Consider the following 27,183-nt stretch of genomic DNA (forward strand, 5'->3'; position numbering starts at 1 on the left):
ATGTTCTCAGTGAAAGTTAATTTTAAGGCCATCACCAGTAAAGATTGGATTTGAGTCCCCTGAATTTCTAGAAAGGATTCAAGGTGATATATGTGGACCTATTCATCCACCATGTGGATCTTTTAGATATTTTATGGTCCTAATAGCCGCATATTCGAGATGGTCACATGTGTGCTTTTTATCTTCTCACAACCTGGCGTTTGCGAGATTATTATCTCAAATTATTCGATTAAAAGCACAATTCCCAGAAAATCCAATCAAAGCAATTCGTCTTGATAATGCTGGTGAATCTACTTCCCAAGCTTTTGATGCTTATTGTATGGCTAATGGAATAAGTGTTGAACATCTAGTAACTTATGTTCACACACAAAATGGGTTAGCAGAATCACTTATTAAATGCCTCCAATGAATTGCTAGACCCTTGCTTATGAGAACAAATCTCCCAACCTCGATCTGAGGACATGCTATTTTACATGCCGCAACACTTATTCGTTTGAGGCCAACGAGTTACAATCAGTTCTCTCCTATGCAATTAGCATTTGGCCAGCAGCCAAATATTTTTCATTTAAGAATATTTGGGTGTGCGATATACGTCCCTATTGCACTACCTAATCGCACTAAAATGGGACCCCAAAGAAAATTGGGGATATATGTTGGATATGATTCTCCCTCTATAGTGAGGTATCTTGAAATACAAACTAGAGATGTATTTAAAGCCCGGTTTGCGCATTTTCATTTTGATGAATCAAAATTTCCAACATTAAGGGAAGAGAATAAGCTTCATGAAAAGGAACTTAATTGGAATGCATCATCCTTAATGCATTTAGATCCTCAATCAGGGCAATGTGAACTAGAAGTTCAAAAGATTATACATTTGCAAAGAATAGCAAATGAATTGCCTGATACATTTTCCGATACAAAGAGGATAACCAAGTCGTATATACCAGTGAAAAATGCCCCAATTCGAATTGATGTCTCAGTTGGACAAATTACCACCGAAGTAAATACACGCTAGAAGCGTGGCAGGCCTGTCGGTTCCAAAGACAAAAATCTTCGAAAGAGAAAAGAGGTAAATACTATTCCTGTTGAAAAAGACATAGTAGAGATACCTGCAGTTGTCCAAAATTCTGATATAGTTTTAATGTTAGAAGACATTCAGGTACCTGAAAATTGTGAAAATGACGAGATCTCAATAAATTATGTCTTTACAAGAGAAAAATGGGACCGAAATAAGACAATTGTCAATGAAATATTTGCATATAACATGGCATTAAATATCATGCATGAAAGTAAGGATTTTGAGCCAAGATCAGTCGAAGAATGTCGACAAAGGGATGATTGGCCAAAATGGAAAGAAGTCATGAAGGTTGAGTTAGACTCACTTGCAAAATGTGAAGTCTTTGGACCTGTAGTCTGCACACCAGAAGATGTAAAATCTGTTGGATACCGATGGGTATTTATGAGAAAACAAAATGAGAAAAATGAAGTTGTGCGCTACAAAGCCCGACTTGTGGCACAAAGTTTTTCACAAAGGTCTGGTATAGATTATGAAAAAACGTATTCCCCTGTAGTGGATGCGATAATATTGCGTTATTTAGTCAGTTTATCTGCATATCATAAACTGCATATGCATTTAATGGATGTGGTAACAGCCTATTTATACGGCTCATTAGATTGGGATATCTATATAAAAGTCCCTGAAGGACTAAAGATATCTAAATCATCCAATGAATATTCGCAAGGGTTATACTCAATTAAATTGCAAAGATCTTTATATGGTCTGAAACAATCTGGACGAATGTGGTATAATCGTCTTAATGAGTATCTGGCCAAAAATGGATTCAAGAATGATGATATTTGCCCATGTGTTTTCAGAAAGAAATCTACATCTGGATTCATTATAATTGCTGTGTACGTTGATGATTTAAATATCATTGGTACTCCTGAAGAGATTCCAACAATTATAAAAACTCTAAAAGAAGAGTTTGAGATGAAAGATCTTGGAAAGACTAAATTTTGTCTCGGCCTGCAAATCGAACTTACAAAAAATGGGATCTTTATTCATCAAACAACATACACAAAAAAGATCTTGAAAAGATTTTATATGGATAAGTCACATCCCTTTAGTACCCCAATGATCGTAAGATATTTAGATGTGAAAAAAGATCAATTCCACCCTAAAGAAGAGAATGAAGATATCCTTGGTCCTAAAGTACCATATCTTAGTGCCATTGGAGCACTAATGTATCTTGCTAATAATACACGACCCGATATATCATTTGCTGTGAACTTACTAGCAAGGTATAGTTCCTCTCCAATCAGAAGACATTGGAGCGGAATCAAGCAAATCTTTCGATATCTTCATGGAACTGTTGATATGGGATTGTTTTATCCCTGTGGATCCAAGTCACAATTAGTTGGCTATGCAGATGCTGGTTATTTGTCTGATCCACATAAAGGGAGATTTCAAATAGGATACCTGTTTACATATGGTGGAACAACTATATCATGGAGGTCCATGACACAAATGATTACTGCAACATCCTCTAATCATGCCAAAATACTAGTGATTCATGAAGCAAGTCGCGAGTATTTTTGGCTCCGGAATTTGATCTAATATATTCTGTCATCATGTGGACTGATTGATCATAAGATAGCTCCAACTGTCCTGTTTGAAGATAATACAGCATGCATTGCTCAACTTAAAGGCGGATACATTAAAGGTGATAGAACAAAGCATATTTCTCCCAAATTCTTCTTCACTCATGATTTTCAAAATCAAGGGACAATTGATGTCCAACAGATCCGCTCAAGTGACAATCTGGCAGATTTATTTACAAAGTCACTCCCAAAATCCTCCTTAGAAATATTAGTACATGAGATTGGGATGCGCCGATTTCGAGACATTAAATGATGTCGACAAGAGGGGGAGATTGTACTTTTTTTCCTTGGTCAGGTTTTTTTTCCATTGGATTTTTCTTGACAATATTTTTAATGAGACAGTTCCCATCACAAAGGATATTGTAATCTTTTTTCTTCACTAAGGTTTTTTTCCCACAGGATTTTCCTTTAATAAGGTTTTAATGAGGCAATAATCCTAAATGGGCATCCAAGGGGGAATGTTGTGATAAGAATGGGACGTGGATGCCTATTTCTATGTGGAGCTCACATTTTCAAGTATACATGTATAAATAGAGGCATTTGCCTCAGAGAAAAGCAAGCAAGTAATAAATCAAAAATCGATTCTCTCTCTTCTTTTACTGAGCAATATTTCTCTCTCTCATTTTAATATATCCCTCTCTTATTTTATATACATTACATCATATAATATTAAGTGAATAGATAAACTTCTTATATTATAGTGAGATATGAGCATATTTATATTTCTATATTTTATATTTATTTCTCTTCCTTATTTATTTATTTTACAACACATTCAAGCCTTTTTAATTTATAAGTCTTATAAGTTTGACTAAGTCCAACAAAAATTATTCTCTCCCACTCAAGCGTGATAATATGCGCGTCGTTCAACAGTCAAAAATGATATTTTTTCTTTTTCCTCGATCAAAATCATGTTCAAAATCACTCAACAAAATGTGAAAATCGTCGCCAACACTAGAGAAAATCAACACGAAAACTTTAAAATTTCCAAAAAAACACCCAAAAAGAAAGAAGAAAGATTATTCAAGTTATGTTTCACTAATCTTGAAAGTTTTTCACTTTTCTCTTTCTAGTTTCGAACGCGAAACACTATATCATCATATTTTGTAGTTATTAAGTAGATTCATTATGTGTTCTTGATTTAAAGTAGATATTACTATATTCGTCAAACTATTCAAGTCGGTGATGATTGTTTCTTGTTGTTTAAAATATTTTACGTACTCTTTCGTGAATGATTTAACGTATTTTTTTTATCTGTTTTTGTGAATGTTTGCTTATTTGAAAGCGAGTTTGTATAAATATAAACTTTTGACTGTATTTCAAGTAAACTCATATATGAGTGTATATGGTTAGAATTTGAGTGTATATCAATCAAATTTGAGTGTTACTGGTGCTTCTAGTGTCAGTTTATGCATGTTTGGTTGACTTAAATATTGTTTTGAACTCATAAAGGTGTATGTGACTGGTATTTGAGTATATATCACGCGTATTTAAGTGTAACTAGTGCTGTTGTGCTTGTGCTTGCGCTTGTAGTGTCATTGATGCATGTTTGGATGACTTGAATATCATTTTGAACTCATATATTGTCATGTAATTCAAAAAATAATAAAAGTGTATGTGATTGGTATGTGGGTGTAACTGGTGAGGTTATTATCTATTAACAATAACACAGACCTCTTAGACGAACTCAATTTTTTTAGTAAAACTATAGCTTATTTAAATTATTTTTGTTTGCTTTGTTTACAGCAAACTAAGAATTTAAGATGCTCCACAAAACTTTTGCATGAAAAGTTTGAAAACATGAGTGGAGCAAAGAAGGCTATCGTCTGGAAATTAGGATTTGAGGGTTTGATGCACATCCCTCCTATGAATATGCCATATAAAATCTTGAAAGAGTTGGCACATTCCTTTAATTTGTCAAAAAGCAAATTAGACACTCGATACGGTGGATTGAGAATTAAACCCAAAAGATTAGGAGTTGTCCTTGATCTGAATGCATCAGGTAATTCATTACAGAAAATATCTATACTTGTATCTTTTGTAATCTATTCTTTGTAATTTATTTTTTTGATCTCATGTAATCAAGAAATAAATTGGGTTGTATATGACTGGTATTTGGATGTTTTTCAAGAGATTTAGAGTGTAATTGATGATTTTTTTTTACTGTTTCTGTAGGGGACCTATTTTTCGAGAAAGTTAGTTTTAAAGGGCTATTTGAGGAGAACGAAAAAATTTATAAAAAGGTTCCAGGAAAAAACATTGAAGAATTTGACTGACAAGATGGTGAATATTGGCGTTGACAATGATTAAGATCGGCTAATGTTCAAAAAAAAATTCATGCTCTATATTCAAATGACATTCTTGTTGCCGACTACCATTAAAAAAGTATCTCCTACTTATTTTTAAAACAAATTTAAAAAAAATTCTTATTACTTTTACTATTTATATTTTGAAGTTTTTGTAATACTTTACATATTAAGATCCTTATAATTATACTTATTTTAATATATTATTTAAATTAAAGAATTAATTTTAATCATTTTACAATATTATTTTAAATTTGTATCACGCGAGATATTGTTAGATAGAGCGAATTTAAAAAAATATTAATAAATATTTTTACTTTGTGCTATTTAAATTATTCTTATTAAAAATAACTTATTCAATATATATATACACACACATACACAAGCCAATAAATATTCTAAAAATTTGTATTCTTATTATTATAGATATCATTGAAAACCTATATGTATTAAGAGAAAATAAATAAATAAATGTCAAAGAAAAATCTACAAAAAAATACGTAAAATGAAAATTTTGCGCTACAACATAAAAAGTTATTATAGATTCAAATTATAAAAAATTCTATTATTCTTACTATTATAGATGTCATTGAAAATCTGTATACACTAAGAGAAGAAAAATAAGTAAATGTCAAAAAAAAATCTACAAAAAATAAAGTTTTCTGCTACAACATAAAAAACTAGTACATATTCAAATTATAAAAACTTCTATCAAATTTCATCAAATTATACTTATCATAAAAATTTTCATCAAATTATAAATCACTAACTCAATAATTATTACATATTTAAAATTAAATTAAAAGTTACAAATCAAAGTGCTACAATAACTTTTGTGTTATTTGATAAAAAAAATTATTAGACACAACTACCTCAAATCTAATTGCACTCCAAGTCACCAATAACACTAAAAAATTATCTCAATTCAAGAATTTATATAACCTTATACTTAGAATTAGAAGTTAAGTGATTTTAACTTTAAAAAAGCTCTTAACAATACATTATTACTAAAATATTTGTGCCAATAAAAAATATTGAAACTCAACTCCTATTACAACAAATCTATCAGGTAATATTATAAAAATTTTATTTATTCAAAATATTATTCATTTTGCTAGTTTATATTCTTTATTGATTATAGGAATTAACTTCACCAACACTAATATCATCCGATTTAGATAACATATCAATCAAGAGATTAAAAAAAAGAAAAGTAAACAAATTCAAGGCACATCTTCATTGAAGAAGAATATACATACAAAGATGGAACAAAAAAGACAATAAAAAATGTATACAAGTTAACAGTTTAAAAAGAACACGTTTTTATAAAAATATATGAAAAAAAATCAACTCTAGCAACAACCGAAAATAAAAAAAATAAAAAAATACCACATAAAAAGATTAAGTTCGTCAATTAAAACAAATATAAAAATAAAAACAATAAATAATAAATAAAGATGTAACTTTATATTTATATATAATTTAATTAACTTTTAAATAATATAATATTTATTAAAATATATTTTATACTATCCTTAATTTATTATCCTACGCGATCAATCTAATTAGATAAGTTGTGTATTAGCTATTTAAGCTGAATAAAAAAATTAAAAGATAATATAATTAGATAGTATAAATTTAGAAGGCTAATAATAAATCTAAAGGTAATTTATTTTAATATATTACTCATAGATATATGAGTTGATTACACAACTCATTTGCATTGAAACTAAAAAACATTACTATCTTGCCTCTAACAATGTGATGGAAACATCATTTTTTGAACAGATTTCATTGTTTATGGTTGAAGAACTACTTTCTTGGTGAGGATAAAATGCTGGCTGCTTTGGCCGAGCAAGCAGCTTATCATCATTGAGCATATGGATTACTGATGACATGCTAGGCCTGTCTTCTGGTCTCTCTTGCACACACAAAAGCCCTATGTGAATGCATCTCAACACTTGAGCTTCATCAACTGAATCACCAAGTGATTCATCTACCAGCTCCAGAGACCTTCCTTCAGTCCACAATTTCCATGCCTGAAATAAATTTTAACATTGAATGCAACATGTTAAAATTCATGCTATAGTTCTAAGACACTTATCAAACACAACTTAGGAATTGATAGCTTCAAAGGATTGGCAATGTACAAGAAGCAAGCTAAAATCACATTCAACAAAAACTAAGTATTATTTATTATTTACTTACATATCCAAGAAGGTTCAGATCTTGGTGTGGAATTGAGAATTCCCTGTTCCTCTTCGCACTCACTACCTCAAGTACGATTACACCAAAGCTGAACACATCGGATTTCATTGAGAAAGAACCACGCACTGCATACTCCGGAGAGATATAACCACTGCATTGTATTACGTTTATCACATACTGAAAATCAAGGGAGAAAAAAAATAAAGAAGGCTGCAGCTACAAAATTTCAACTAATGATAATTAGCCATATTTTAGCCTACTTACTGAGTTCCCATGACTCGCTTTGTATTCGCCACAGTTTGATCTCCTCCAAATGTCCTAGCAAGGCCAAAGTCTGATATTTTAGGATCTATACCCTTATCAAGAAGGATATTGCTCGTTTTCAAGTCTCTATGAATGACTCTTAGCCTAGAGTCTTGATGTAGATAGACTAGGCCTCGAGCTGTCCCGCCAATAATTTGAAATCGCTTGCCCCAATCCAATAATTTTCTTCTAGAATCATCTGGTATGTCGAGTGCATTCAAGGTTAACTTGACATCTACTATGTTGTGGTAATTGTGAAATATAATGAGAAATTCAGAATGGTTTAGAAATGAACCAAAAATGAAGTAGTCCAAACTCCTATTGGGCATGAACTCATAAATCAAGAGCTTCTCTTTTTGTTGAATGCAACAACCAAGAAGTTTTACAAGATTGCGATGCTGAAGTTTAGCAATTAACTGAACTTCAGTTTTGAACTCCTGCAGTCCTTGCTGAGAATTCTTGGAAAGCCTCTTGACAGCAATCTCTACCCCATTTGCGAGTACACCCTAAAGTGATAACAATTGTTAGGACCATATAGCATATAACAGCATCCCAGACATATTCATGTTAGTTACTAGTTTAGCACCTTGTACACAGGTCCAAATCCACCTTCACCTAATTTGTTGCCACTAGAGAAGTGATTAGTGGCAGAAGCTATGGTTGATAACTCAAAGCTTGGAAGATCAACATCCTCATTTTCTATTTTGCAAGCATGTTGCTTCCAGCAGAATATTTCTAGCAAAACAGGAATGATTATCAAGCAGAAATATATCATATGTTCTTTAATAGAAGTATTGGTTTGATTTGTTGGAGGGAATGATTTGTAATATTGCAAATTCATATGGTAGTTGCAGTCACTAATTAAGTATCATGTATTCACCTGGCTTCTTAGGTTTGTTTCTCCATACATAGATTGCCAGTCCAAGTACTAAGCACATGACAAACAATGCGGATCCATCGAGGATTCCTGCTAGCTTCTTCTTGCTGGAATCATTGTTCTGATTATCTTCTGAGATATCAAAATTCAAGAGCATTGTTCCTTAATAATACTTACATTAGTGTATTTTGAAAAAATAATGTAGTCAATCATAAATGGAAAAAGCTTGATGAGGGAAAGGAACAAGAAACCAAAGTGTATACCTAGATCTGAAATAGTTGTTCGGATATAAAGTTCATTTACCCCTTCTTTCATGTCAATGAGATCATGAAACCAAATTAAGCACCCACTTCCTCGGCCGCGGATATCCAAATTAGCATATGCTGTGCAAGAACAATTTTTCAGACACAAATCCTCACATTCTTGCAAGGTCATGGTCTTATTGTACCAGGAAGAAGATGTGTCAGGTAGCACCATGTTTGTGAGCTTCTTAAATCCATCTTTGCTGCAGCTCAATGGAGTGATCCTAACACAACCATCAGACCAATGTGATTCCTTCCATTTTTCAGGATAATTTGGTACAAATCCGTTCAGGCATGCGCAAGTTGGAAATGCAGTGTTAAAGACACTACAGATAGAATTTGCGCCACACACTGCATACTTATCACATTGTGTCGCCGGCATTGAAAGAAGAGTCTCCCAGCTGCCGGTTTGTCTTAACCAATGAAAAGACTGAAGATTCCCCCAAGTTGTCACCACAATTCTCACAAAATTAGATATATTCAAAAGATTGTACTCATAAAATATCTCTTTCTCATTGAATACAAATTCATTTGACAGTTGAGTATAGCGCAAGTAAAGTGTAGCCCCTGAGAAAGTAAGACCAGTCCATGGTCCTAATCTAACGATTATAACGGTTCCATTTGTTATAACTACTTGTGGATAGCCTCTACGGTCTATTTTAGCTTCGTAGTATCCACGGCTAGGATCATCAGTGCTCTTCCACGATGATACAGATCTCTCTAGGCCTGTCACAAGATCCATTCCAAGCTTCATTCCTGGCAAGAATGTGTCACTGGGATAATCAAAGCTCTGCCACAGAATTTGCTTCTCATCATGTCCATCTTTAACAACAAGGTTTCCTGAGTCCAAGATCTGTGCAACTAGATTCCGATTCTCTGATTTTCTTGACATGTTGGAGGACCACACAGTGCTGTTGGTGCTGCCATTAACAAGAACAAGTCCTTGATCAGTGAATTTTAGAATTCCAGATGTGTTGTTGAGTGGTTTTTCTCTATTGGCCACCCATACTACTGTTAAAGGGGACACATTATAATACCAGATGCCGAAGTATTGGCTGTTTGAGTTTCCTGGTTTAAAGAAGCCAACTTCAAAGGTTCCTCCGCGCGAAATTAATGTCTCTCCATCACTGATGGACTGACTCAGGGCTATACTGTCCATTGAAGTGGAGGTTCTTAATATAAGTGAGAGTAGGAAAGACCAAAACCATAGCAGAACCTTCAAGTTCTGCATTGTTGTCTTAAGGAACTTGTTTCTCAGACAAAAGAACAGGGAAAAGTGGTATGAATTATGGAGCTGATTTTCCAGGATTAGTAATTTTTAAGGAAAAATATATTTTATTTTTTATGTAAACGTGAGTGTTACTGTGTTAGTACCAGAGGAAGAGCAATAATAGAGCCACTATTGTGGAATATGTTTTGGTCAAATCTGTATGTAAGGGATAATAAATTATTACTTCACCATATGGTCAAAGTATTTACAAATTATGTTTGAATAAAAAAATTGACTATGAATAGTTTCAGAACACAGTATAGAAGTCATACTCATCTAAATTAAGTAGCACGGTCCCACAATGAAGAATTACTTGTCTTTCCATTTCACTCTTCAACTATCCCATGTTAGTAGTAGACTAGTAGTAATATCAGGGAAATATCATTTTATGTTTTATTGAGAATAAGAGAACTCCATGGACCTGCTGTAACCTTCATTATTAAGCATTGTACTTCATTAGAACTGCTTGTGGATCTTCTCCAGTCTTGGTATAGTTACAATATAGAGCTGAGTTATATGTACACCGAGCCATTACACGCTTCTAAATTCTAATGGTGGAAGAGTGTGTTTAGCTCGATATACAAGGCAAAATAAGTATACGGAACATTTCTCTTTTATTATATACTCTCCCTAACTGGTTTTATTAAAACTGCTTGCAAAAAACATGTCTCAGATACTCAAAACTGTGGCATAAGAAATGTTTGTGATTTTAATATAAGGGAAAATACTTTCTCCTCAAAATTCTTTAGAAGCATGTTGTTTGAAAAAGCATGAATTGACCAAACTGTTTACATCTCATGATGCCACAATATGGCTATTAGAATTTCAGGACAGCAATGCACTATTCAAAATTAAGATAATAAGACTTTGCTGATCAACATGGCTCCAATTATATCTATTTGAAAAATGAATGATGCTAATGCCATCATGAACCACATTGTTAATAACGCCATACACACATAGACAAATGAATCTTCGAGCAAGAACTTCATGAAACAAGTTACTTACAGAGCTAATTTGCATTGAGACTAAAAAAACTATCTGGCCTCCAACAGTGTGATGGAAATATCATTATTTGAACACATTTCACTGGTTTTAGTTGAAGAATTACTTTCTTGGTGAGGATAAAATGCTGGCTGCTTTGGCCGAGCAAGCGGCTTATCATCATTGAGCATATGGATTACTGATGACATGTTAGGCCTGTTTTCTGGTCTCTCTTGCACACACAAAAGCCCTATGTGAATGCATCTCAACACTTGAGCTTCATCAACTGAATCACCAAGCGATTTATCTACAAGCTCCATAGCCCTCTCCTTAGTCCACAATTCCCATGCCTGGAAAAAGTTTACATTAAAATTTGCCTATTTTGGAATGACATGAATTTATCTATTAGGAGCTCTAAATTTTTAGGAACCACTTTTGATTTAGTTATTAGGCCTTGTTTGGTTAGTATTTTGAGACAGAGATAAGACAAAAAGAGTTGAATCTCTTTCCCTATCCCTGGTTTTTGAAAGGATAGAGAGTTGGCAAATTTTGTCCCAAGATAGAGACATTTTTATATATCTATCCTATGGTAGTTACCAAATAGGGCCTAATGATCATTACTTACATGTCCAAGAAGGTTAACAAATTGGTGCGGGATAGAGAGTTCCTTGTTCTTCATCCCACTAACGACCTCAAGCATAATTACGCCAAAGCTAAACACATCAGATTTCGTCGAGAAAGAGCCATGCATTGGGTACTCAGGAGAGATATAACCACTGCATTATTGTAGCTTGTATGTCAAACAATAAAAATCATAGCACAGAAAACAGTTGCACCATCAAGTAACACATGTTAGCCTACTTACTGAGTTCCCATCACTCTCTTTGTGCAGGCCTCGGTTTGATCTCCACCAAATGTCCTTGCGAGACCAAAGTCTGATATTTTTGGATTCATATCATTGTCAAGAAGAATGTTGCTTGTTTTAAGATCTCTATGGATGATTCTTAGCCTTGAGTCATGATGTAGATAAAGTAGGCCTCGAGCTATCCCACTAATGATTTGGAAGCGCTTAGTCCAATCTAATAATTTTCTTCTACCATCATCTAACATGTAAATAAAATCCAGTCAGCTTGACATCAACCTGAGGGTATTGCAAAACAGAACAATAAATTTGGGATGGTTAAGAAATGAACCAAAAATAAAGTGGTCCAAACTTCTGTTTGGCATGAACTCGTAAATCAAGAGTTTCTCTTTTTGTTTAATGCAACAACCGAGAAGCTTTACAAGATTGCGATGCTGAAGTTTAGCAATTAACTGCACTTCAGTTTTGAACTCTTGCTGTCCTTGCTCAGAATTCTTCGAAAGCCTCTTGACAGCGATCTCAGTGCCATCAGCAAGCACACCCTGATAACAATTATTTGTATCATATAATTTGCAAAGACTGAAGAATATAATATTGTGATGTACATAACCAAATTTATATACCTTGTACACAAGTCCGAAGCCACCTGCTCCAAATTTGTTGTAGCTAGAAAAGCAATTTGTGGCATAAAATATGGTTGATAAATCAAATGTTGGAATATCACTGTCCTCCTCCACCCTTCTGCATAATAGTTCTTTCCAGAAACCCACTTTCGACATCCCTGCTGGAAATTTTGTTGGCAAAGATTAACAATATATCAGAGGTTTCTAAAATTAAAGTAGGGTCAGGCTTGAAAATCACACACTGACCTGGCTTCTCAAATTTATTTTTCCATAAACATATGGCAAGTCCAAGTATTAAGCATATCATGAATACAGCAGAGCCAGTAATGATGCCTACAAGCTTCTTTTTGTAAATCTTCTTGTTATGTTCTGAGACATCAATATTAAAGAGCACTCTGAATTAGCATACCTTTTACACTTATAGATTACCAAAAATATCTTCTAGTCAATCAGAAACCATAAATCAAAGAGGCTACCTAGCTCCGAAGAAGGAACTCGAATATAAATATCTTGGCCACCTTCATATGATTGCCTCATATCAATCAGATCACCGAACCAAAGTAAGCAGCCACTTCCTCCGTCGCGCTTATCCAAATTTGCATATGCTGTACAGGAACAGTTTTGCAGACATAAGCTCTCACATTCTTGAAGGTCAATGGTCTTATTATACCTAGATGAAGACGTGTCAGGAAGAACAATCCCCGTGTACTTCATGAACCCATCTTTGCTACAACTTAATGGGGTGATCCTAACACAACCATTAGACCAATATGACATATCCCACTCTCTTTGAACCTTTGGTGCAAATCCTTCCAGGCAAGCACAATCTGGAGTGTTCACTGAATTGCAAACAGAATTCTCGCCACACAATGCATAATTGTCGCACCGAGCTGATGGTATAGTTATGAGAGTCTCCCAGACATTGGTTTCACTTGTCCAATGCAAAAGCTGCCGATTCCCCGAAGATGTCATGACGTATCTAAAAAAAGTAGAATTGTCAAGGACTTGGAACTCATAGAATATTTCCTTTTCATTCAAAACAAACTCAGATTTAAATACTGGACTTTGCTTATGATATGGAAGTGCTGTGAAGCTAAGTCCATTCCATGAACCTGCCCTGCTTATTATAGAATCTCCCTTCAATTGAACTGCTTGTGGATAACCTCTAAGATCTATTTTAAACGAGTAGTCTCCAGAATCAGGATCGTCTGTACTTTTCCAACAAGTTAGGAACCTATTTAGTCCTGTCTCTAGATTCCATCCAAGTTTCATTCCTGGCAACAAAGTATCACAAGGATAATCAAAACTTTGCCATAAGAGATTCTCCAGTTTACCACCATTTCGATCTCTCACAACAAGATTTCCTGAGTCCAAGAGCTGTGCAACCGGATTCTCTGCTGCTTTCGACACTTTGGAGGACCAGAATGTGTTGTTTGAGCCATTGTGCAGTACAAGAACTCCTTGGTTGTTGATTTCCAACACTGATGAGTTGCTGTTGATTCGTTTGTTCCGGTTGGCAACCCATGTCAGTGTTGAAGGAGATTGCTTGTACCATATTCCCAGGTATCGACCACTTGAGTCTCCGGGGCTGAAGAATCCAAGTTCAAAAGTTCCACCAGCTGAAACCAAAGTATCACCATCTTTCATGGATTGACTTGGTGTAATCATGTCTAGTGAAAAGGATTTTGTTATATACACCAATAATAAGAAGCAAATAACTCTAGTTCTCATCATGTTTTTTATTGGAAAACAGAAAGGAGGATGTTTCACGAACACAGAATTTATGTTATCAAAAACTAAAAGATCTTTGAACAGTATTGAATGCAACAGAAAGGGAGCAAAGTGAAGTTGGGATGAAAATATTAAGGTGAATGCTATGGTGCCTGTAAAGTGGTGCCTATTTATTAAAAAGGGTTAAAAATTATTATTTTATTTAAAAGATATAAAAATAAATAATTTTTAAAAAATTAAAACTTACTACAAAAAGTAAGTTAGGCAACATTTAGGCAAAAACTCATAGGCACCATAGAATTGGCCAAATATTAATTCTATTTATTAAAATATTATTCCATCTTTTATGTTATAGATCAAATAATCTATATATTACAATTTTAAGGATTTTTGAGTTTAGGGAACGGAATTAGAAGATTTTGTACAAAAATAAAACTTATAGAAATAATTTTTCACTTATGGTGCGAGTCTAAATCTAATTTAAATAGAGTTTGACTAATTAAAAAACTAACCCACCACTCACGTTTTCATTGGTTTATAGACATATTTCGTCGTGTAGTATAACTTTCTCATGGTAGTAAATACAAGTTAATACTCAATTTGATTTTTGAATTTGCATGACAGTTTTAATTTAATCTTTGAAGTTTTAATGGTTTTTACTTAGCCCCTAAATTTTGCAAACGGACTCACATTAATTCTTGGGACAATGAGAAAAATTTTCAACAAATACGATATTGTTTTATACTATTTAAATGTCGAAACAAAAACGATGTCATTTTACATAATCGAACCATCTGAATGTCCATGTCACATTTGTGCGTTGTTCTAGGGACATTTGCAAAATTTAAATACTAAACAGAAATAATTAAAATTTTAAAGATTAAATTATTACTTACGCAAGTTCAGGACCAAGTTAAATATTATCTCTAATAAATACGCTTCAAGAACATTTTTCAAAATATAAATCTTAATGGATTATGGATGGCTCTTATAACAGGTAATTTTGCATGGACAACGGAGTTTGACGATTGTCTACTCAAGCCTTTTGATATGTTGTTGGCGTGCTGCATTAAAATAGCTCACTCAAGCCTTCAATTCTGACTTTTAAAGATCCCAATTTCAACTATGATCTGAAACAGAATTATGCCGACATTTTTAGTATCCTTCCTTGTTACTGTTGAATTTGCTCGAACAAAAGCATAAGAAAAGCAAATTGAATTATATATTTTTTAATTGACCTTTATTTTTTATTTTTTTCCTAATAAAAAAGAGAGAATAAAATGCTATAGGAAACGCCTTCAATTGAATATTTTAATACAATTAAAACTAATCTAATTATGAATATCGTTGGACAGTAAAAGCAAATTTGGATTAAGAAAATATAAACTCATAACAGATGTGATGTATGAAAATGGTAAATTTGAAAAAAGAAGCACAAAGTCTGTTTGAATTTTAGGTCCTTTGATGTCATCAACATTAAGATAGAATATTCCAAAGATAAATGATACTATTGAATTTTCTATTTAGAGTCGGAGAGATCAAGTCATGGTCATAGTTTATCAGACTATCAGAATGCAGGTCTCATAGTTTATCAGACTATCAGAATGCAGGTCGTTTCAGTTTAGACAGATTGCTATCAGTAGTTAACATTAGAGCCATAGATGGCATGTCAAGCCTATCTCTATTGCACGCGTAGGACTCCGATATATAAGCATCGCAGTACTTTGCGTAAATCAACTGCGTTGCCTAATGAATCATTAATCAACTTCAGGTATCTGTTTTCACCCCTGATGCAAGAAATCAGTAACTTATACGAGTAGATATTCAATATTCACCAATCTAGAATGACTTTCCTTCTAATCAGTACTAAAAATAAATCATTCTATATAGTATAAAAACTTCAAAACTAAAGACACCCGACTTGGTGGATACTTTTCCATGCACTACATATTCAGGAGACATATAATTCTGGAGAAACATCAATTTTTCACATGCAATTAATGACATGAAGAAACATCAGGTAGCATTTAAGGCTGAAAGGTAGTTGTGTCCGGCATACTTACTAACTTCTAACTATCCGAGTTGTTTGGCGTCAATTTGATCTTCCCAAAAGGTTTTTGAAAGCATAAAGTTTGAGATTTTTTATTCATATTATCATTTAGCAAATGTTAATAGTTTTGAGATCTCTATGGATAATCCTCATTCTAGAGTCTTGATGAAGATAGTATTGAAAAAAAAAAGTTTAATTATTCTACTGGTCCTATAGTTTTGTAAAATTTTCAATTAGATTCCTATATTTTTTTTTCTTTTTAATTGAGTTTTTGCACCAAATTTTTTTTTAATTGAGTCCCTACACTTTTTTTTCTTTTTATTTAGGTCCCTATACCAATTCTTTTTTTTTTAGTTGGGTCCCTATAAAATTAAGCCAATTACTACTAAGAAGGACTTAATTAAAAAAAAATTGTACAGGGACCCAATTAAAAAGAAAAAAAAAAGTATAAAGAACTAATTGAAAATTTCACGAAACTATAGGAACTAACAGAGTAATTAAACCAAAAAAATTGTGATTCAAACAAGAGCTTATTTAACAAGGGAAGCACCAAAATAATTTTTCTATAACCAGTTCAATGAAATCAAAATGGCACTATTTTTTCCCCTCAATGTTTCTTCTCTTGGTCGACGACGAGCTCTCTCTCACTCTCTGTTTCTTTTTCTCTTGTGTGTGTAAAAAATTATTCACTCTTGCTCTTCTCTTTTTCCTTTTACTACTAATGGCTATAAACCATAACTTTCTTTTCTTCTTTCGAGAAAACTACTATTTCTACCCACGAAAGTTGAAAACGCTGACACATCTATCCTTGGAAGAAGAAAATTACCATTTATACCCATAAAACATGAGTTCCACGCAATAAAATTATCCAAACACTAAAAAATTATCTAAAAACCTCAAATTATCCTTATCATTACCACTACTACCATCATCCCCCATCTCTCTTCACATCACCTAAACACCCTTCTATCTAATCTCCATTTCTCTGCCACAAACCACCTTTGCCACAAACGATTTCATTGCCGCTCCTTCATCACCATAACCTTTATCACCTCAATTAAAGCACAGTGCATTGAAAAATAGTGACCTCATGAATTAATTCGGAAAAAAGCATCTTTGGAGAAATCAAAATCAATCCAAAGAAGGATTTGAAATGGATGATGATGAATGAGAGTCAAAATTGGATCTTAGTTTCAATTGAGTGTGAAATTGTTTGAGAGAACAAAACAGTGAAAAGGGTGTCATGGAGAAAGCTGCAGAAATAGGGCGAAAAAGGACATAGATCCAAGGTGTGAAGAGAGCAAAGAGAAAGAATCAAATATTTGGATTTACTTTTTCTAGGATAAAAGAAAAATAGAGAGAGAGAGAGAGAGAGAGAGAGAGAGAGAGAGAGAGAGAGAGAGAGAGAGAGTTTTGGTTCGCAAACGGGACCGCATGGTAGCGGCTGGCGTGGGGCCCGTCGAGGGCGCTGGTTTAGTGATAAGAAGAAAGTAGCCACGGTAGATAAGGGTAGTCAGCGGTGAAGAGAGGAGACGGGGGCATTGCGGCTCTAGGGTTGCTAGCAGCGGCGAAGCAAGGGCTGGTGCGAAGGTCATCTGGTCGGCAAGGGTGAGACAGGGAAGGAGAGAAGGAGGGGTGGTCGCTAACGCTGGAAGCTACAAGAACGGAAACAGAGGCAATTTGGGGCTAGTGGTGGTAAGGTGATGAGTAGATGAGGATGATGAAGTAGTTAGGTGGGGGGAGGAAGATGATGCAGATGATGATAAGGGTAATTTGGGGTTTTTATATGATTTTTTAGTGTTTGGATAATTTTATTGTATGAAACTCATGTTTTATGGGTACAAATGGTAATTTTCTTTTTTTATGGATAGATGTGTCAGCGTATTTAACTTTCGTGGATAGAAATAGTAGTTTACTCTTTTTTTATTTGGAAATGTGGGTCCCACTTGAGTTGAGACCCCCAACAAATCTCCTCTCACCGGCTCCCAACAAATCTCCTCTCACCGACTCAAGTGGAGATAGGTTGCTCTACCAAGTTCATCTTCTCTTTGCAAGAATCAAACTTCACTGCAGGTAGATTCTTAGTCATTATATCTGAACTATTATAATCAGTATAGATCTCCTTAAGTACATACAATTTCATCTCAACTGTAATACCCTACCACACAAAGTTTTACGCTTAAGTTTGTAAAACAGAGGTGGTGAGGTATTACGACCTCTAAAAATAAAATAATAAAGTATACATACATAATATAATTGAAGGAATATAATATTCGAGAAGTCTTGAAATTTGGTTAAGCAAAACATGAAAAATAAAAGCGTAACTCTCAAGATAACGATTACTTGCATACGAAGAAAGGTAAAGATACACATATATGATAAGACTAGAGTGTTAAGAATACAAATATTCAAACTCCAAACTCAACCTGTAAAGCTAAGGCCGGCTGGAGAATATTTACATACACAGGTATAAATATACATCCTAAAAATACTCAAAATACATAACATAAGTTCCTAGTTCTCTATCCAACATCTAAAAGATACAAAGTGAAAACTACACAATGAAAAAATCTAAACATGAATATATATATATATATATATATCAAAATGCATAAGTCCAAATTTGCCTGCAAAAGAAACTTCAGACGTCTAGCGAGGTGCCTCTCGACCTGCATCTAAAAATGGCAACATATGTATCGGGTGAGAATCAGAGGTTCTCAGCATAGTAATGGTGCCCATATAAATAATATATAAGATTCCGAAAAAGTCTGAAATAATTTTAGAACTCTGACACTCAGGTCTAAAACTTAAAACTATAATTGAAAACTATAAGTAAGGTAAGTTATCTAAAGTTCTTAAAGTTCTAACTAAATCCTAACTTGATCCCTCACTTTTCTCTTTCCTCCAATCCTCTAAAACTCCGGTGGAACTGCCCTCGTCACTCCTCCACCAGATAAGGGTTTCTCAGTTGCACAGACAAACAATGCAGACAAAGAAAACACAAATAGGATGTAGTTACAGCAAGAAAATCATATAACAAGTAAGCATAGATATTCAAATAGGCAAACCTAAGTAATGCAAACTCAAACAAGACAAACAAATGCATATGATGTATTCATTTTATATGAGCTCACATGTGAGTTACTTTGGCAGAACCCAACACACTCGGTAGCTAACCTGGATACTCACCTGGTGAGCGGTACAGTACCACGATCCTCACTTAGTGAGCGATAAAACACACAATTCTCAAAAATTTAATTCTATAATTTTTTTTTACATAATCTTTTAAATGATTAAAATAATAATAGAGGAGTTTTTAGTTTTATAATTAGTTCTAAAATAATATATATATATATATATATATATATATATATATATATATATATAACTCTTCAAATAAAAAATTATATCATAATAAATTTTATAGTATAATGCAATGATATAATATAATAAAAATTAATTCTGACCATCTATTATATTTATTAAAGTACTTGATTAAGTTGAATTTTTTGATAAAGTATAAAAAAGAGAGTCAATTTTTTTATTTGATTTTTATAAATGAGTTAAATTTATTTTAAACAAAGATCAACATATAAATACAAAAGTAATATATTGACACTCAGACAAATTAAAGTTTGACTCATCTAAATTCTATTTCACTAAAAACATTTTGTATCATCGAATAAAATTTTACAATCATTTATATAAGTTAAAAAAATAAAAGTATGAAAATTAAAACAAATCCAAGGAATAATATAATATATGGGTTATTTGAAAAATCTATAAAAAATATAATATATGTTATTTGATCTATAACATATAATATATATAAATAGAATAATATTTTAATAAACATAATTAATGATAAAAAAGGATAATTTTTTTAAAAAATAACTTAATAGTGATATTAAAATCATTAATTATAAGATAATAGAAGTTATTTATTAAATTCATTATTAATATTAATTAGAAGTTAGTGCTAATGAAGACTTTTGAAGAGACAATTAAAAAATAAAAAATTAATAAAAATTATGACTTAAAAAATGTTTATGTGACAATAGAATAATAAATAAGATGTCATCTCTAGTTATGGTAAAACCTATATATATATATATATATATATATATATATATATATATATATATATATATATATATTTCTTTATGAAACATTTGGAAAAAAGGGAGCCAAGACCCTTAATTAGAGTTTTTTAATTTTAATATGGGAAAGGTGTTGGTGTTTCGCAGCATTATGGGGTTTTGGGGTGTTTGACGGAGATATGACGGCGTTGTTAAAGAAATCGGTGGCACTGATGGGGGGAAGGAAATCGGTGGGACCGATTTCAGGGAGGAGTAGGTGCGCAAATCGGTGGCACCGAATGGTGACCCCCTTGCCACGCGTCGCGCATGCAGCTGGCTCCTGAGTGGCCCGTGACTTCTTATATGTGTTTCACCCACTCAAAACCGGATACCCCTATCTCTTTCACCCTCCAACACTATCTCTTTCACTCTCACAATAACTTTCCCTTTCTGCTTACTCTCAACCCCACCATTTCACCATTGTTGGACCACCCTTATCTCAGTGAAAAAATTGAATAAAAATGCCAAAAAAAAAAGGAAAACCAAGGAAGTAAATCAACCGGAGTTTCATATTGTTAATTATCTTGAAGATCCAAATTATGTAAGTTTTTATTTTTTAATAATTTTATTTAATGATAATAATAGTGATAATTTTAGATTTTATTAACAATATATATTATAATGGCACTAAGTAGAAATTAGAAATTAAACATGTATATATGTATAATTTTATTATTAGGTGGTTAGAAATAGAAATAAAAATAGGAATAAACCTTGTATGTATATATGTATGGAGATGAATGTTTGTATCGGTGAGGATGAACTGGATTTTTTTTTATGTATATTATTTAAAAAAAGAAAAAATAAATGTTTGTAAAAAATAATGAATGAAAGAGAAAAAAAATAAGATCTGTACATATTAGATTGGAATAGGGAGATATTGATATATTGTTGTTGTTATTATCAGTATTAGTAATTGAATTTAATTAATTAATATGATTAATAATAAAAAATTTATTAATTATTTTATTTATGATCGTTAATTATTATGATTAATAATAAAATTAGTATGTATGCTGTTTGAATAATAATAATAATAAAAAATTAGTATGTTGTTTGGTTTATAATAATAATAATAATAATAATAATAATAATAATAATAAATTAGTATGTTGTTTTTTTATATGAATAATAATAATAATAATAATAATAACAATAATAATAATAATAATAGAAAAATTAGTATGTATGCTGTTTGAATAATAATAATAATAATAATAATAATAATAATAATAATAATAATAATAATAATAATAATAAACTAGTTAGTATGCTGTTTTTTTATATGAATAATAATAATAATAACAATAATAATAATAATAATAATAAATTAGTATGCTGTTTTTTTATATGAATAATAATAATAATAACAATAATAATAATAAAAATAATAATAGAGGCTGATTTACTGTGTAAGGTTAATTAATTTCTGTTATAAGGTAATGCATATGATTGAAGAATTTTTGTATAACAGATTTAATGTGTATGTTTGAATTGCAATTATGTTGGGAATTAGTTTTAATGGACATGTTAAGCATAATTGTGTTTTTGAATAATATAGTTATATTATACTTGTTCTTATACTGGAAAATGTGGTATTGTAGGCTTCAAAGATGTTGATGTGCGATCATTTACACCCGCCGGATCCATATAACCAAATTGTTGAGGCACAGTTACGCGAGACTGGATTTTATTATGTATCCCAAATTGGAGTTATTAAAGGCCAGTCAGCAATGATTAATGCTCTGATTGAGAGATGGCGGCCCGAGACTCATACTTTTCATTTTCCGGTTGGTGAGTGTGTCGTGACCTTGGAGGATGTGGCGGTAATTCTCGGTTTGCCAACAAATGGTCTTCCGGTTACAGGTCCGACCATGAGTAGCTTTGAGCCATTGGAAGCCGAGTGCTTGCACCAATTTGGAATTGCACCTAGCAAAAATGACTGTAGAGGGAGCTTTATAAGATTAACGTGGTTTAGGGGTGTGAGAGATCGTATAGTGTTGAATGATGATGTGCACATGCAGATGTATGTAAAGTGTCACATAATGTTGTTATTTGGGAAAATTCTGTTTGCAGATAAGTCGGGTGCAGCGGTGCACTGAAAATTTTTACCTTTGTCCTGCAACTTCGGTGGGATCATACAGTTAAGTTGGGGTTCAGCATGCCTGGCACACTTGTATAGATCATTGTGTAGGGCAACTCGTGTCGACTGCAAGGAGATGGACGGTCCACTGACATTGTTGGTCAGTTGGGCTTGGATCCGGCTACCATTTCTAGCGCCGATTCCTGGCAATCCCCGAGTGTTTCCAATTGCAAACAGGTAATTTTGATTAAAGTATGCATTGAAAGAATTGATAGAAATTGTATTCTGTTTATGGTAAGATAAGTTAACAAATGGATTGTCCGTCTGCAGGTGGCATAACTGGGACCGTCAAAACTATGCCTACCGATATAAAACGCTTGCGCACTACAGGAGGTTGTTGGATGATCTACAAGAAGGACAGGTATTGTGTAAAATACAAGTACCTTATGTAACTTCTTAAGTGAAGTAATTGTTGTGTAATCATCTGACTGGTTCGATGTGTCCAGTTTGTTTGGCAGGCTTATGGCATTGGATACATCGACCCAGACGTAATTCCTTTAGCCATCCATCGTAATTCGGTTATGTGGAGTGCCACAGTGCCACTTATATCTTTTGAATGCATCGAGTGGCATGCAACTGATAGAGTCAGGAGGCAATTTGGATTGACACAGGGTGTTCCTAGTGAAGAGCGGGATCTAGGTGCATCACACGGCGAAGTTCTAACTGGGCCTAAGAATCAAGATTGGGCCAATACCCACTCGCGTTGGGTGATGCAGTGGACCAATCGATATAGTCACACTCTATCTGAAGACTTGGAGCATTTACATTATCCGTTGGAAATTTACATGCATTAGTACCGAGAAGCATATGGTGACCACTTGCAATTGTCGAACCTTGTTTTTGAAGAGAATCCAGAAGGTCCTCCACCACCACCACCACCGGCACCAGAACCGGAACCGGAACCGGTGGCCGTACCTCCACCACCACCGCCACCGGAACCGCCACATCAGGGGGTTGAGTATTTTGCACCATATGTTCCTGACACGCATCCGTCTGATTATTACTCAGCGTCAGTCCCGTCACACCAACAGTTTTGGGGTGGTCCACATTTTGAGTATGGAGAGCAACCTTCGTTCAGTCAGCTGCTTGGTTTCATGGCATCGGGGTCGCACCAGTCACATTCAGGTAATTATATTGACATTCCCACCGACCATCAAGCACATTTGGGTGGTATTACTCCAGCTAGGAGGTCATTGGATTTGAGATCTCGGGTTCGCACTTCATCTGATAATTCTGGTGCCAGAATGTCTGTTGACTCGAGCAGAAGTATTGAAGCGGCAGGAGGGATCATACAAAGTGGAAACCCTAGATGTATTCCGATGACTTTGATTCATGAGAGTAATAGAGCAGTTCATGATGAGACTGATAACTACCTAGTAGACCATCCAGAGGATGAGGATGAGGATGAGGATGAGGATGAGGATGAGGATGATGATGAGGATGATGATGAGGATGACAATCCTGCTGACGAGGATACATCGCCTAGTGCAGGTAAAACATAATTTTAGTAATGATTTAGGGCTTGAATTTCTATTAATAGCTTCATGGCGAACTTGTATTTATATTTGTATTTGTATTCCACAATGAACTTGTATTTGTATTTGTTGTGTTTTCATAGGTACGGCCACAAGTGAAAAAGGTAAAGGTTACAACCTTAGAGCTGATCCTCCACATCGAAGTGCAAATCGGTATACACCATCCGCCTTTAACAGGATTGTAAAGAAGTGCAGAAAGTTATACAAAGATATGAAGTGGGCACCGAGGAAGTGAAGTTGTAACTAGTTAATTATTGAGAATGTTAATTAGGTTCTTACTACTATTTAAGAAATAATGTGTACTATTTACTTATTGAGTATGTTAACTAGGTTGTTATTGTTGACTACGTTAATTTGGTTATTAGTATTTACTTATTGAGTATGTTAACTAGGTTGTTATTGTTGACTATGTTAATTTGGTTATTAGTATTTACTTATTGAGTATGTTACGTAGGTTGTTATTACTTTTTGCCTAGCGAATATGTTACTTACGTTGTTATGCCCACTCTCTATCGTGTATGTTAATCAGGTTTGAAATGAATATAAGCACTGGTTGGTCAATTCAAATGTCAATGTCGTACATAAATGTAAATCCAAACGAAATGTAAAAAAAGGTAACTACTACTCTTTGGCTGGACCTGCACTCGGTCCACCACTTTGACGACATCTACTGCGACTATGGCCCTCGGCACCGCATTGCTTGAATCGCCTCGGGCGACGCAACATACGAGTGTCCATCTCATTCAAGAAGCGGGTCATCTTCGGCCGGCCCTTGGCTACCCGTCTGAGGAACGGGTTTCCAACGAATCTAGGTCCATGATAAGCAGGCCACGTTGCCAGATTTTTCAGTGGTCGAAACCTAGTCCTGTATACTCTTCGAATTTGGTCCATCTTGTAAACGTCATTAATGTACACTTTCCAATCCAACCTCTGATTTGCACAACACGCAAACACGTGCCGACACGGAATTCGGTCAACCTGGAATTCACCACAGTCACACCGATGTTGGCGTAGGTCAACTGCATACTCAACCCCACTAGGCATCTCGCGTACTTCGAAGACTTCATTTTCTCTATCAAAACAGTTAACCTGTATGTTACCTGATGCTCATTGATTTGCATGCAGCTTGGTTGTCACCATCTCAGAGAATACAAGTCCAGCACTGATTCGGGCTTCAGTCTCAGCTCTTTTCCTAGTGAACAACTCATTCAGTTTGTAAAATGTAGCCTTAACAAGTGCAGTGACTGGGAGATTGCATGCACCCTTTAAGACGGAGTTGATACATTCCACAAGATTGGTGGTCATATGACCCCATCGGTAACCACCATCAAATGCCAAAGCATACTGCTCACGAGGGATCCGATCAAGCCAGTTGGTGTAAGCCTCACCCCGTTCCTTTAATCGTTCATAGCGCATCTGGTACTCCCTGGTCGTCCTCGAGTATCCTATGAAAAACATTCAGTTAACTATGAACACCATTCTATTTGATCGTACTTACAATAAATTCAAAGTTCATTCTATACAAACTTACCAATGTTGACGATAAGCTTCTGCAGGTAAGGTGCTTTGAACTTCCTCAAGAAGTTGGACTCAATATGCCGGATACAAAACATATGGAAAGATCTTGGAGGAGACCACGCCCCATTACTTCGTTCAATAGCTGACCTAATCGAATCGTGTCGATCAGAGATTAGTCCGACACCATCACGGGTCACCACATGTTGATGCAGGCTCAGAAAAAAGTGCCATGCATCAGAAGTCTCTCCCTCTACTATGGCAAATGCAATAGGCACGATTTTGTTATTACCATCTTGTGAGACTGCAACCAATAAACAACACTTGTATTTTCCATACAAATGAGTCCCGTCCACCTGCACCACTGGCTTGCAGTGTCTGAAGGCCCTTATACAGGGGTAATAACTCCAGAAGACTCTATGTAGAACACGTATATCAGGAACCAAATCATCCCCCTGGTAAGCTGGCATTATTTCAAAGTGAACCACTGCTGATGGCTCTTTGTGGCACATGGCCTCAAACCATATCGGCAAAGCTTCATACGATGCTTCCCAACTTCCGAAAATTGATTCGACCGCCTGCTGCTTTGCTAACCAAGCCTTGCGATAACTGATGGTGTAGTTAAAATTTGACTGGATATCAGCAATTACTGATTTCACCTTTATAGACGGGTCAACCTCTACCAACGGCTTTATTGCTTCTGCAACTGTCTTGGAATCCAGCTTCGAATGGTCTTGAGAAATAGTAGACCTGGTACAAGTATGACTTCTATTGTACCTCCTTATCTCCCAACAGTACTTCTTCTGCATTTTGGTTACCCTGATCAACCAGTCACAACCATTCCCATATTCTGTACATTTGGCATAGAATGTCGTCGGTTCCGACTCATATACCCGATAGTCCACACCTCTCCGGATGGAATAATCTTTCATTGCCTTGATTACTGCCTCCCTTGAACTGAATTCTATCCCCACTGTGAACTCACCATCCGCCACAACAGGAGGGGCTGCATACATCAAAAGTAATAAATGCTTTATTATGTACTCAGTAAGAAGTCTTTCATTACAACTCAATTAATAAACACACTTTACTATGTAAGATCGTTATAGTCTTATTTTTCGCTATTCCATCTACGTAAACAACAACTAAATATCATTCACAACAAAGAACTATTAATTAATAAAAAAATCAAACGCTATGGTCACAAATGCCTGGTCACATATCACATACATTACTCATCTGACTTATCGATCTGCTACTTCAGAGATTCACGTAGCTACCTAGGTTTACGCACCTGGATTCATATATTGCAGAAACTCCGGTGCTTGCATAGCCTCCAAATCCAATGACCGCATGAAAGAAGGCTCCTGAAACAGATGCGGGTTTGCTAGTGCATTTGCAACTTCCACCATATCTGCGTTCATGGCGCCGCCAGCTGCTTCTTCGTCCTCACCTGGACCGACGATCTCATAGTTACTTTCAAATTCATCTTCGCTTTCACTATTATAATCTTCCAATTCAATGTTACGGTCCGCTTTAGATTGCTCAAACTCAATATATAACTCGATGCACGACATTCGGTGGCAATTTTCCATGTACATTGAAAACATTTCCTGCATACTCGCTTCGTCCATCACATACTTGGTCTGAAATTGAACAAACCCACCAAACACA

General features: G+C 34.4%; 5 protein-coding genes across 8 annotated transcripts; 1 reads left to right on the forward strand and 4 right to left on the reverse strand.

Annotated features, from left to right (window-relative positions):
• Positions 1 to 6,620: 6,620 nt before the first annotated feature.
• Positions 6,621 to 10,423, reverse strand: LOC112707326 (G-type lectin S-receptor-like serine/threonine-protein kinase At4g27290). Of its 3 annotated transcripts, XM_029288523.2 has the most exons (8): positions 9,695 to 10,422; positions 8,619 to 9,577; positions 8,359 to 8,487; positions 8,065 to 8,213; positions 7,774 to 7,984; positions 7,440 to 7,677; positions 7,176 to 7,326; positions 6,621 to 7,006 (listed from the first exon to the last, which is right to left on the reverse strand). In XM_029288523.2, exons 1-8 carry the CDS (start codon positions 9,886 to 9,888, stop codon positions 6,710 to 6,712), a joined length of 2,328 nt encoding a protein of 775 aa, XP_029144356.1. In that variant the 5' UTR covers positions 9,889 to 10,422; the 3' UTR covers positions 6,621 to 6,709. The 3 variants fall into 3 exon arrangements, 2 of the variants coding, with proteins under 2 accessions (XP_029144356.1, XP_025614793.1); XR_011864830.1 differs by having other exon boundaries at positions 7,176 to 7,352; positions 8,619 to 10,423; XM_025759008.3 differs by having other exon boundaries at positions 8,619 to 10,421.
• A 370-nt stretch (positions 10,424 to 10,793) lies between these two features.
• On the reverse strand, positions 10,794 to 14,268 carry LOC112707327 (G-type lectin S-receptor-like serine/threonine-protein kinase At4g27290). Of its 2 annotated transcripts, none has more exons than XM_025759012.3 (7): positions 12,873 to 14,268; positions 12,643 to 12,765; positions 12,397 to 12,557; positions 12,105 to 12,315; positions 11,777 to 12,014; positions 11,537 to 11,687; positions 10,794 to 11,261 (listed from the first exon to the last, which is right to left on the reverse strand). In XM_025759012.3, exons 1-7 carry the CDS (start codon positions 14,128 to 14,130, stop codon positions 10,965 to 10,967), a joined length of 2,439 nt encoding a protein of 812 aa, XP_025614797.1. In that variant the 5' UTR covers positions 14,131 to 14,268; the 3' UTR covers positions 10,794 to 10,964. The 2 variants fall into 2 exon arrangements, with proteins under 2 accessions (XP_025614797.1, XP_025614798.1); XM_025759013.3 differs by having other exon boundaries at positions 12,397 to 12,554; positions 12,873 to 14,266.
• A 7,661-nt stretch (positions 14,269 to 21,929) lies between these two features.
• On the forward strand, positions 21,930 to 22,418 carry LOC114924360 (protein MAIN-LIKE 2-like). Its single transcript, XM_029288752.1, has one exon. It carries the CDS (start codon positions 21,930 to 21,932, stop codon positions 22,416 to 22,418), a length of 489 nt encoding a protein of 162 aa, XP_029144585.1.
• Positions 22,419 to 24,615: 2,197 nt separating this feature from the next.
• LOC112705348 (uncharacterized) lies at positions 24,616 to 25,038 on the reverse strand. The gene has a single exon (XM_025756181.1). It carries the CDS (start codon positions 25,036 to 25,038, stop codon positions 24,616 to 24,618), a length of 423 nt encoding a protein of 140 aa, XP_025611966.1.
• Positions 25,039 to 25,101: 63 nt separating this feature from the next.
• LOC140174727 (uncharacterized) lies at positions 25,102 to 27,128 on the reverse strand. The gene is made up of 3 exons (XM_072200231.1): positions 26,804 to 27,128; positions 25,526 to 26,515; positions 25,102 to 25,439 (listed from the first exon to the last, which is right to left on the reverse strand). Exons 1-3 carry the CDS (start codon positions 27,126 to 27,128, stop codon positions 25,102 to 25,104), a joined length of 1,653 nt encoding a protein of 550 aa, XP_072056332.1.
• Positions 27,129 to 27,183: the final 55 nt, after the last annotated feature.

This window comes from Arachis hypogaea, chromosome 8 (assembly GCF_003086295.3).
Source record: "Arachis hypogaea cultivar Tifrunner chromosome 8, arahy.Tifrunner.gnm2.J5K5, whole genome shotgun sequence".
In the NCBI taxonomy this organism is placed as follows: Eukaryota; Viridiplantae; Streptophyta; class Magnoliopsida; order Fabales; family Fabaceae; genus Arachis; species Arachis hypogaea.

Bases quoted from the DNA above. Each gene is read 5' to 3' on its own strand.
- LOC140174727 (XM_072200231.1), bottom strand. From the start codon at position 27,128: ATGCAGGAAATGTTTTCAATGTACATGGAAAATTGCCACCGAATGTCG. The intron at 26,516-26,803 runs GTGCGTAAACCT...TGATGTATGCAG, and splicing joins TCTGCAATATATGAATCCAG to CCCCTCCTGTTGTGGCGGAT. The intron at 25,440-25,525 runs GTAAGTTTGTAT...TGTTTTTCATAG, and splicing joins GAAGCTTATCGTCAACATTG to GATACTCGAGGACGACCAGG.
- LOC112707327 (XM_025759012.3), bottom strand. From the start codon at position 14,130: ATGATGAGAACTAGAGTTATTTGCTTCTTATTATTGGTGTATATAACA. The intron at 12,558-12,642 runs GTCAGTGTGTGA...CAAAATTTCCAG, and splicing joins AAATAAATTTGAGAAGCCAG to CAGGGATGTCGAAAGTGGGT. The intron at 11,262-11,536 runs GTAAGTAATGAT...AACTTTTTCCAG, and splicing joins TTGTTAACCTTCTTGGACAT to GCATGGGAATTGTGGACTAA.
- LOC112707326 (XM_025759008.3), bottom strand. From the start codon at position 9,888: ATGCAGAACTTGAAGGTTCTGCTATGGTTTTGGTCTTTCCTACTCTCA. The intron at 7,678-7,773 runs GTTCATTTCTAA...TCGACATACCAG, and splicing joins TTTGGACTACTTCATTTTTG to ATGATTCTAGAAGAAAATTA. The intron at 7,007-7,175 runs GTAAGTAAATAA...AATTTATTTCAG, and splicing joins ATCTGAACCTTCTTGGATAT to GCATGGAAATTGTGGACTGA.
- LOC114924360 (XM_029288752.1), top strand. From the start codon at position 21,930: ATGTTGATGTGCGATCATTTACACCCGCCGGATCCATATAACCAAATT.
- LOC112705348 (XM_025756181.1), bottom strand. From the start codon at position 25,038: ATGCCTAGTGGGGTTGAGTATGCAGTTGACCTACGCCAACATCGGTGT.